This window comes from Crassostrea angulata, chromosome 5 (assembly GCF_025612915.1).
Source record: "Crassostrea angulata isolate pt1a10 chromosome 5, ASM2561291v2, whole genome shotgun sequence".
NCBI lineage: Eukaryota > Metazoa > Mollusca > Bivalvia > Ostreida > Ostreidae > Magallana > Magallana angulata.
The window spans coordinates 7795645-7807624 of record NC_069115.1 but is presented as its reverse complement, the minus strand read 5'-3'; the positions used below and the strand labels follow the sequence as shown (position 1 = coordinate 7807624).

General features: G+C 34.3%; 1 protein-coding gene across 1 annotated transcript in view; it reads right to left on the bottom strand.

Moving 5' to 3' along the window:
• Window positions 1–1027: 1027 nt before the first annotated feature.
• LOC128185745 (uncharacterized) overlaps window positions 1028–11980 on the bottom strand; it is a 108718-nt gene continuing 97765 nt past the window's right edge. Inside the window, exons 11-13 of the mRNA XM_052855387.1 lie at window positions 2783–2895; window positions 2255–2558; window positions 1028–1705 (exon numbers count right to left, since the gene is read on the bottom strand). Coding sequence (XP_052711347.1) covers window positions 1320–1705; window positions 2255–2558; window positions 2783–2895 — 803 coding nt within the window. The 3' untranslated portion in view covers window positions 1028–1319. The remainder of the gene's footprint in view (window positions 1706–2254; window positions 2559–2782; window positions 2896–11980) is intronic.

Here is an 11980-nt window from a genome sequence, read left to right as displayed (position 1 = left end):
CACAATTTTGGTCGAAATGTTTTTTAAATGTTAACAATGCTTCAGCAAGGCATTTTTCATAGGCAACTAAAATTTGAGTGTCATTCGTTGTGTTGTAAGCAAGTTACAGAGCCTACAGTTCTTTGCTGTGTAAACAAAGCTTTTGTATGTATTTTGAATGTTGAAGTGAAAATTCTAGTTTTAGACCTAAAATGAGTGTGTTAAACGTTATAAACTGTTTATTTTCCCCTCGCGCAACTTGTTGCGCAGGGGATATAGCATCGCTGCTGTGCGTGTGTATGTGTGTGCGTCTTCTTCAGCTTAGAAGCAAGATTTTTCATGCTGAAATTGAATAAGGATATAAACAAATCAGCTTGAGAAAGGATTTTACTGTTATACTGAAACTATGTAAACAGAAAACAGGATACGAGCCACGTACACCATTAAGTCATTGGCAATAGTTGTATGACGCAGATACTCACATTTATTCTCCAGAGCAGTGATATTGTCCAAACGAGATTGCACGATCAAACAAACGACCAAAAGGACAACAGCTCAGTTAATTTGAAAAAAAAAATATTTCGAATTGTATTAAGACATTTTTAATTTACAAATCCAGAACATATTTTTGCATGTGACTGCATTACATGCTATACTTTATGAAAACATAAAATAGTTACGTCAGTTAGCTAAGATTTCTGTATTTTATATGAACCAAATTAAAACTTGTCTATATTAAATAAATGACAAAACACACGTTAGGTGTACAGATGTATGCTGGTTTATGTAACCTGGTGATGAACAAAACATTGATTTCATCCCAAATGGCTTTCCATAAATTGTTTTCTAAAATCTGATAAAAAAAAAACGCGGGGGGAGAAACCCTACAATGGGGACAGTCTACTACATAGTAGTCTTTACCCCCAGAGGGAAAGACTGCTATTTAGCAAGTTTTCCAAGGGGAAAATCTATTATGGGATAAAGGTACTGTACAACACCTGCTTTGAAAATAACGATCATAACAAAATGATCTTCAACAACTCATATATTCAAATTATGAACATGTTTATTAAACAGTTTTCAAATATAGATAAACATCAAGATTGTTTAAAAAGATACCAATAAAAGATACCATTCTTTTGCGAAGTGATGCCAGTACTGACCATTCCTCTTCGATCGACTTGACAATAAATATTTATAATTCATTTCAAAGAGGATTTTCAAGGACGTTGCATAATTAAAATTTCTCATGCACCAACTCCGATGATACATTTTTCCCCAGAAGAATAACAGCTTGAAGCCGATCTAGGTTTTTTTTGTGCCCAAATCATGTGTGATATTTAAGAATCTTTTTTTAAATGAAGGCTGCCAAAATCAGGTAAAGGCATTCCCGGTTCTGGTTCAATCATAGAATTAGACGAGTAGTTGCTTGTGTCGCCTATATGCGAACTTAAACTCGGATAGGTTATAGAAAGGGCGGGGTGGTCACAGAGGCCCTCAAAACCAATGGGAGGGCAGCTCCCGACCCTCATCGATCGGCCTGTGAAGGACTTAACGTCTACCAGGGGGTAGGGGGGAGCAGGGTAGGGGGGCTGGAGCGGCGCTCGGTCGGAACTGTCTTCTCTCTGTAATTCAGTCTCATGCAAAAGACAGTCAAATACCGGGTGGGGGTTTACACTATCCACGGCAAGCTCGTGTTCCATGGTGCATGTACATTTAGCAATATCTGAAAGATAAATGGTAAGTTAAAATGGATCTTTGCTAAATAAAAAAATATGTGTTTAGTTACAAGCGTTCTAAATCGAGATATATGAATCGCTTGCGTCTGTAGAATCAAAGTTTTTATAAAATAAGACGTATTTTTTAACAATAATGTGAACCTTTTGATTGTTTGCCCTCAGTTATAAGGTCAAATGAAAGTTAATTAAAATTTGAATATAATTCTCACTTATGATTCTAAACATAAACATTAGGTAAAATGGGGAATGATATAAAGGATAACGATTGAAATTAAACTAGTTCATTGGACCCCGGATCTCTTAAAATAAATCTACACGCCCATCAATTCTATTTTTTGTTTGTATGTTCATATTGATTAACATTATTATGTAAATCTATCGTTAAAAATATATGATACATATATTGTAAAGTCGAAGATAGAAATTTTTTGTAAGCGTATATGATCATTTTTTAGATTTCTTTTTTCATTGCAAGTCAATTGCTTGAGATATTATATGAAATTATAGGGTGATTTGCAAAATGAACTATTATTTACCTTTCCTATTACTTGAATCCTTAATGTTCGAGCACGAATCGCTGCTGGTAAAGATTTCCTCCCAAACAGGAGAGAGTTTTGAATCACAGACATCGTCGACAAAATCCGAATCCTTGATTTCATCCCCGATATCACCCAAGTAGTCTGATGCCACTTCACAGCTGTCTTGCTTTTTTAGAGTTGGTCGCGACCCGCCAGGAGAGAAATCGTCTTTAAGAATTGCTTGACCCCTTCTCGCTTGTAGACTCTTCACGTTTGGAAAAAATTTAACCATTATTTCCTTTCTGTTTGGTCTTCTATCATCCTGTAAACCATGATTATTTAGAATATAATTCTATTCATTTTATTCACACCAGATACATGTATATGACGGTACACAAGATACGTGTATTAGGGTTATAATTTGTAGAATATGTCAGAGATACAGTTTAATTTATAGAAAAAAGCAAAGAATAAGAATGATATGAGAAAAAATACAGAGCACGACACCTGCTTGAGGTCGAGGCATATGTTGAAAACCGTAATTACCTTCACTGAGACCGACGAAGTGGCTTCTTCATTTTCGAATCTTCTAATTCTTTCCTTAACTGATAAATGTTTTGGATTCTCACTAGGTTCTTCTGCCATGAGGATTTTTTTTCCTGAAAAAGAAAATAAAGGAAAAGCTGGAAATTGATTTGCCTTTTGTCTTTCTTTTCGCAGTTTCATGCAAGGGGGTGGGGAGCGCTGAAATTGGCCTTTGTCTTCTTTAGATTGTGAATCAAGATAATCAAGGCCTCTCGAACAACCGATGTCAAATTTGGAGTTGTGTTCTTTTATCAAATTTGCCATTTAACAGAATATTTAATATGGATGACTCCATTTGTGTAATAAGAAATAGACAATAAAATTACACACAACTGGTAAGTTATGGTTCATATGGCTACTACAGAATTAAAGTCAACTAAAATTAGGCGACCAAAGGGCTCTAAAGTCTTTTGACTGAGGGGTATTTTGTGAACGGTTATAGAAGCAAATATGTTTCTCTTACAGTTATGTACAATATATCCAGGCAATGTAATGATTTTATGATGTGTTACATAATAAGGGGTTTTTAGGGGCCAAATGTCCAGAATTTTGATCAACAATATCTCAAAAAGGAAGAATATTTTGAAATGCAGTATAGAAGAAAAGATACTCAGAATGATGTACTAAATCATATGCAATTTTTAAAATTTCGTTAAACGGCCCCTATAAGGAGTCAAAGTATCAGCCCCTAAAACGTTTTTCCCATACATCTCAAGAACGGTAACGAATTTTTAAACAGTCGTTAAACAAAATGTGTTGAGATTTAAATGACTTTTTATTTAATATAGATAGATAGATAGATAGATAGATAGATAGATAGATAGATAGATAGATAGATAGATAGATAGATAGATAGATAGATAGATAGATAGATATATATATATATATATATATATATATATATATATATATATATATATATATATATATATAATTGTGGTTGGTCCCTCAAATTAGGGAACTAAAGGGCTCTAAAATCTTTCATCTGTAGCTCATTACTGAGGGAAATTTAATGAAAGGATATAGAAGCAAATATGTTTATCTTACAGTTATGTATCCAAGTAATGCAATGATTTATTCATGTGTTATGTAATAAGGATTTTTTAGGGGCAAGAGTCCATAAACTATGACCACCTTTATCTCAAAAAGGAAAATATTTCGAAATGCAGTATAGAAGAAAAGCTGCTCAAAATGATGTACTGAACAAAATGCAATCTTCACAATTTAGTTCATCGGCTCCAATAAGGAGATAATTATAAGGGACTGGCCCCTTAATCTTTTTACTCAGATATCTCAAGAACGGTAATGAATTTGTAAACATTTGTTGAACAAAGCTCTTATCCCTGAAACAAAATAGTATCTGGCCCTTAGAATGTAGACCCTGTTTTTCTATTCTAACTCATGTTTAGCTGTTAAATAGCAAAATCAAGGTCGAACATATATCTCAAATTCTAAAATCAGACGGAAGACCTCCTCGTTGCTCGCAACGAGATCGTGTCTAGTTATTATTTTTTTTTCTTTTTTTTCCAACCAATTTTGTGTACGCGATTTCTCTTAAAGTACTCCACCGATTTACATGAAACTTTCAGGTCTGATAGATAATGATCTGAACCTTATTGGAATTTTTTTTTTAATGATGACGTCACTTCCGGTTTTGAGTTATTTAAATTTAACGATTTTCAGAGGGTCGGCTTGTCCAGGGGTAAACTCCTAAACGAATTAAGATATTGAGTTCAAAATTTCAGGGATTGAAGACAAAAGGTTGTAGATCTGACATGTGGTATATATATTTTCCTGTGACCAAAAGCGCCGAAGCTCGCCCGAGTTCGAAAATTACAGTTGAAAAAGCGTCGTGATTTTTCGTGGTTTTCTTTCAATATCTTTTTCCTCGATTCTATTTTGTTATACCATGTAGAACAAAAAATCTTTATAAAGTCAAGAGCTTTTATGTGACATCAAGAAAAAGGAGCTGGCCCTTCAAATAAGGGGCTGAGTGGGCTTTAAAGTCTTTTAATGATAACTTTCCACTGTGAAATATTTTGTGATATCTTATAGAAGCAAATATGTTCATTCTAACGTTATCCACCTACACATGGCAATCATTTACTCCTATGTTACGTAATTAGGGGTTTTAAGGGGCCAGAAGTCGAAAACTTTGATGCTCAATATCTAAAAATGGAGGGAAATTTTGAAAAGCATTATTGAACAAAAGATGCTCAAAATATTGAGCTTAACAATGTACAACAATAATTTCTTTGTTATGCGGTCCCTAAAAGGAGTTACAAGGTCGGCCCCTAAAACGACCCTCTCAAGATATCTCGAGATTTCTCAACAACGGCTCTACCGATTTTCATGAAACTTTCAGATCTGATAGATAGTGATCTAAACCTAATAGGTTTTTGATTATATTGATGACGTCACTTCCGGATTTGAGAAATTGACGTTTTAGCGATTTTTAGAGGGGTCGCTTGTCCCTTAACGTTATCCTAAACTATAAAAGATATCGAGTTCAAACTTTCAGGGATAGTAGACAAAAGATTGTAGATTTGTAATTTTATTTTCATGTTGATCTGTCTTGAAAGGCGCCGAAGCTCGCCAGGACCCGAAAATTGAGATGGAAAAAACGTCGTAATTTTTTCTGGTTTTCTTTGATTATCTCTTTTCTGGAAAATATTTTGTTAAGACATGTTATGTAAAAATAGTTGCTATTTACAATACCTTTCTTTTGAAATCAAGAAAAAGGGGCTGGCCCCTTAAATTAGGGAACCAAAGGGCTCTAAAGTCTTTTATCTATAGCCCTTTACCGAGGAATATTTTGTAAATGTCATATAAGCAAATATGTTCATCTCACAGTAATGTATCCAAGCAATGTAATGATTTTTTCATGTGTTGTGTAATTAGGGGTTTTTAGGGGCCAAAAGTCCAAAATTTCGATCACCCATATCTCAGAAAGGAAAAATATTTTGAAATGCAGTATAAAAGAAAAGTTGTTCAAAATGATGTTCTTAACAAACTGCAATCTTCAAAATTTCGTTCAACGACCCCTCTAAGGAGATAAGGGATCAGCCCCTAAAATCTTCTTTCCCATATATCTCAAGAACGGTAACGAATTTCCAAACATTTGTTGACAAAATGTGTTCAGAATTAAGTGACCTTTTATTTGATATCAAGAAAAAAGGGCTGGCCCCTTAAATTAGGGGATCAAAGGGCTCTAAAGTCTTTAATCTATAGCGTTTTACTAAGAGCTATTTTGTGAAAGGTTATTTAAGCTGAATTAGGTATAATACGTTTATATATCCTAACAATATAATGATTTTTTCTTGCGTTATCTAATTAGGGTTTTTAGGAGCCAGAGGTAAACAAGTTTAATCTTTTCTATCTTAATTTGAAGAAATGCAAGTATTTAAAAAAGCAATATAAGAGACGTTATAAAACGCGATACTAAAAAGCATAAATTCTTAACTCTTTTTTCATATCATGTTTTTTTGTTGAAAATCAAAGTCGATGATGTCATATTTCCTTCTAAAAATCGGACGGAAGACCTCCTCTTGCTTGCTCGCAACGAGATCGTGTCTAGTTATTTTTTTTCTTCTAGACGCCAACTTTAAATCCTTAATATCCCGCTCGTTTGTTCACCGATTGTTTTGAAATTTTCAGGTCTGATAACATGCCGCGCGATGTTGTCGTTGCATATTTTAGTTGAGGAAAATCTCCATCCGGTTTTGAGTTATTCTCCTTTTAGTAAAATTTAACGACTTCTTTTGTCCAGGGGGGTTTGGCGTTAACGATGACTGGCAGAGTCTCAAAAATGGGCTGGTTTGGAAGCTGATACATTGAATTTGTGCAAGACATATTTTATTTATTATTTAAATGCAAATAAAAGGAGTGGTATAGATGTTGAAACAAAGGTTAGAAAAAAAATGCCAAAAAATTCGCGTATTTTCTGTTTTAGTTTTCTACCTGATAATAATTTGCTATAAGATGTATTTAAAAAGTTCTTGGTCTTACCAAGACCTTTCATTCGGTATACAGAAAAAGGGGCTGGCCCCTATAATTAGAGAGTTAGAGGCGTCAAAAGTTTCTTGTCAATAACATGTAAAGGAATAAAAATTTCTAACGCATTATTGAAGCAAAGTTGTAAAGAAATTAATTTTGAATCCTTCTATAGTATTCAATTTAATGTTTTCGTAATTTATAGTCAGTATTTGCAGAAACAATTGTTGTCAGTTCGGTCCATTTTTGTGGGGGTGCGCACGTTTAGGAAGTTATGAAAGGGCTTCTTGTAATGCACTAACTGATACATGCAGCGCGCAAAGATCATTCCACATAAAATTCCCAAATGTTTTTATTTATATGTGCATTTTCATTTCATAAAGATGAACCTCTTTGACCTTATTTTTGTTGTTTGTTTCATTACTGTGCCTCTCTCTATATTTAGATGCATTACGAAACTCAGGTAACCGATCGATAGGAGAGTCGTTAGCTGTATTCAGGCCGTCGCCTAGACTTGTAGAGCTGGACGTACACATGTTTAACGCCCCACTGTTTTACTGTAACGAAGACACTTTGAATTGTTTCAGTACTGGGAGATGTGTTAATAAAATGGTTCCAATGCAAGGTAATTAAACTCAACTTTTCTACAATACGTATACACGGCCGTCATATAAAGCACGATGTGTATTACTGACACGACAAATATACGCTGGCAATTTAAACGAACACGGGATTGCTCCCGATAGAACATTTCTTGTAAAGAAAACAAAACACTGATTTACGATGGAGATAATATTATCATCGTGGAGATGATTTTAAAAAGTGAACTGAATATTCGTATACGATAATATTTGAATCCGAAGCCGCTAGTTTTAAGTTACGGTTATTAGGGATATTAATTATGACTTGCCCCGCGTTTCACGTTTTTTATTTGCAAAACATCTACAAACGAAAATGCAAAACAACCTTCAGCAGCAATTTATAAATTATTTATTCCATACACAATTCTAAAGAGGTAATTAAATAAATTTTATATATGCTTTATAATTGTACTCGCTATCTTTCATGGAAAAAAGTGGCATGGAAAAAATATTGTTCAATGTTCATCAAATACGCTGTAGCCTTAGCAATCGAAAATAATTAACAAACTGTATATTGATAGATTGACTTATTAACAAACATTCAGACCCGCAATGTAGTTTTTTTTACAAGTTCTTTAAAATGTAGACTCAATAACTGAATTCTTTACCGTTTTCCGTCTGGGTTATTTTGAATCACGTGTGTACGTTATGTGTACAAATAGATTTATAGCCATATAGGTAAACACTTTAAGTGATTAATTCTTAAAAGAAATTGTGTACATGCAAAGCAATGAAATGCTAGGGCAATTAAATTCGAACAGTGTATATGGTGAGGGTCAGACTGATACTGGTTCTGCTTGTTCTACAAATAGTGAATGTAAGACGAAGTATTGGGGTGTTATTTTTTAAACAAATATAAGTATTGCTTTCTTAAAAGCTTTCATCACTAAACAAAGTATTTCATTGGAAGCATTATTAGTTACCTTAGCTGCTTATATGTAGCTCTCGGTCTGGATCCCGGAAAAATTGACTAACATCCGAAATTTTTCATTCAAGGGCTACAGACTTACATTACCTTTAAAAATACATTTTAGAATTTGCCGCTGTTCATAAATTCATTAAAAAGACGCGCAGATCCAAGTGGTAATATGTCGTTTGATATGGAATTTATGATGATTATTTATATTGTTTTCATTAAAATTATTTCATTATTTCAAGCTTGTGGGTGGAATGAAAACAGTTTCACATGTTATATGACATAAAGATTAACAATATTCAAGGTTTTCCCTCATTTTCAAGCAATGATAAGAAGGACTCTAAAAATAAGAAAATAGACGCAAAGTAAACTGCATTCACGGTATATGGTCACATTGTATGATGTGTCTCAAAAGTTCCTTTTTTGGACTCGTCTACTATAACTCGGAAAAATTAATGAATGAGCCATTCTGGCGCGGAGTCATGTAAATAAAATTTCCATTCATTGGTAAGGATTGATATTTTCGTAAGGGTCGGGGAAAGTATAAAAACCAATTTAATCGTTCAAAGTTTTGAATTGTTAACAATGATATATCAGATTCAATGTTTTAGAACGATTTGTAAATCCATAATGCAGCCATTTGTAATTGGTTGACGTGTGGGCATGATTGTGTATTTAGTAGGCGGACATCCTTACATCCTACAAATTTAAGACAATGAAATCGTCCAGCAGATAGAGAAAACACCCCCCCCCCCGGCATTTTAGTTCTTCCAGTTAACTTTCCAGACTGCTTGTTTTAATATATTAACGATTTGTTGGTTAATAATAATTCAACATCAATTATAAATTAACAATGAATGTGCCCTCTAGTACGCTAGTACACAATCTTGTTGGGATGATAACCCAACCCCCCAACCCCCCACCGATCATGATACCTATTTCTAAATCAGGATTACACACGTGCTTGCATGTGGCAGAAGACAAGCTGGAACTTAACTGTTAAATGAACTATAAGTTACCGATATCATCTCTTTGGAAATGTATTTCTCCTTAGTAAGTAGGTGTAGAAACTGATACATGCATGTTATTGTGAAAACCATAGGGGAATGCATGCATGATCTGCGCATAATAACTGCTTGATACAATATTTCTTTTTTCCAACATGCTTTAAGTCTATGATAATAAGAAAATATATGCTTGACTTCATATCGGAAAATATGCTTGACTTCATTTCGGAAAATTCAGGCACGTTGAATCGGGGGGAGGGGGGGGGGGCACTTTTTCTCACAGCAACTAATTGTAAAAAATTTACATATAAAAAATTGAATTATCATGGAGTTGCCCCCCCCCCCCACTATTTTTGGAGTATGTAAAAAAATGGTATGAAATTGAAATCATGAAATTAGGAGTGAAATTGAAGTTTTAGATATACTAAGCCCCCCCCCCCTCCCCCCCCCCCCCCCGGATTAGATTATTAGATTGTGAAGATTTTGGAAAATTCAAAATTCCGGGTTTTTTTGGTTGTCAAGAATTGTTGGATGAGTCCCCCCCCCCCCTTTAAAAAACGATGCTAGGTGCCTGAAAATTACTCATTTTCTTTATTCCCCTTTTGAATAAACAAAACAAAACAACAAACGAAACTGATCCAGATAAAATATAATTGCATGTGCCTTTTCGATATTTGTCATCGTTTTAGACCCGTGTAACAATCTGTTAAGTAGGTGTTTTCACTACAAAGAACCCTTTGCTGATCTACGTTTTCATTAACGAATAGAAAGAAAAAATAAATTTTGATTTATTCTTGAATTTCTTTTGATGTAAAAAAAGAAGAAATTAGTTCTCAGTCTCTCTCTTGATGCCTGTTTGTTAGCGGTTAATCTAAGTTCATTTTGTATATCCTTTTGTAATTTAAAAAAAATGCGATGTAAATCTTTTTTCCATGCAATATTTCGGATAAAGCAATGACGAGTTGTTTCTTGAAATTTTATTAGACTATGAAATTGTAAAATGCTAACATTAAAAATTGAGCCAGATTTCTTTCATTTTTAAAGGTAAAACTTTATTGATTAAAAAAAATGATTCTTTGAGAAAAAACAAATTGACATAATCAATAAGAGTTTGACAATCTCTAACTGCAGGTATGTAGCTCTTAGTCTGATAGAATCGAATGGACTCTCTAGGACCCAGATCGTCCATCCGAATTTCTTGAATATTGCCATTTCTTTCGTACGCGGACGCAATACACACCGAGACTAAATGGTTCGTATCTTAAGTTTTAACTGCTTTGAACGGTAATAAAGGCATTCCGATAATTTTGAAAATGAATAATTAAATAAAAATGGTTAAAGTTACACTAAAATTACCGGCATCGGTCTTCTCCATGCGCGGATCGAGAAGGGAAGGGAAAAGGTTCCAGACCCCACCCCCCGCAAAATTTCTTTCAAATACGTGTATATTATAAACTTACCAAAAATATGCCTCGGACATCCCTTGGCAAACTCAAATAACCGTCAGACCCGCAACCCCCCCCCCCCCCCGGAAACATTTTCTGATCAGCGCATGCTCCCTCTCCTCGTAAAAGAAAATTATTCTTCAACCCCACCCTTTAAAATTTCCAGGATCTCCGCATATATACTAAAAGATTCATTGGCGCTTGCGTTCGATAAAATTGCGTGTAAAATGTTTGCTAATGGTCTTTTTACCTTCATACCGGGCACAACCACAGTCCCACTCTGTGAATAAAATGCGGCAAATCAAACTATAGACAACGTGTTAAGATCTATATTTGCTTATAATCATGTAGTATAATTCTTTGTTTCTTTTACTCAGTGTTTCTACATCTAATATTGTACCATGGTCAGCTATCAATTTTTTGTATTACGTCACACGTATGACGCAGCTATGACGGAAGACCTAATCGTTGCTTGCAACGAGCTCGTCTCTAGTTGTTTTCGTACTGTTCATTTTTTTTTCCAAATTTTGTGCACGCGATTTCTCGAAAACTACTCAACCGATCTCAACAAATTTTTCACAGATGATGGGACATGATCTAAATTTATATGTTTTTGAATTTTTTGTCGTCGTCACTTCCGGTCCGGATTTACGGTCGATTTTGTAATTTTTTAAGACCAATTTTGTGCAGAGCTGATCTCAGAAAATATTAGAGATATGACTATGAAATCTTCAGGATAGGTAAAGCATGGTTTGAAGCTGTGCACTATTTAGTTGTTTTGCACCAGTGGCGCTTTTCCTTGGAGCTCGCTTAGGCACGAAAATGGGGTACAAATTTCGAATCAAAATTTTCATATGTTTTGATCAGTATCTTTTTATCAGTTGATATTTTGTTAAGACATATAGAACAAAAGTAGTAGAAAATCAAAATTCTATCCACTAAAATCAAGACAAAGGGGCTGGCCCCTTTAATTAGGGACCAAGAGACTCGTAAAGTCTATTACGAATAACTTGAAAACGATAAATATTTTGTTATGCATTATAAAATCAAAGTTGTTGATCTCTACATTATCGGTTTAAAAAGGTCATCGTCAGGTCCATGTTTGACGTAATTAGGGTTTTTATTCTTAATCTTCAAATTTGGGGGGGGGGGGGGGG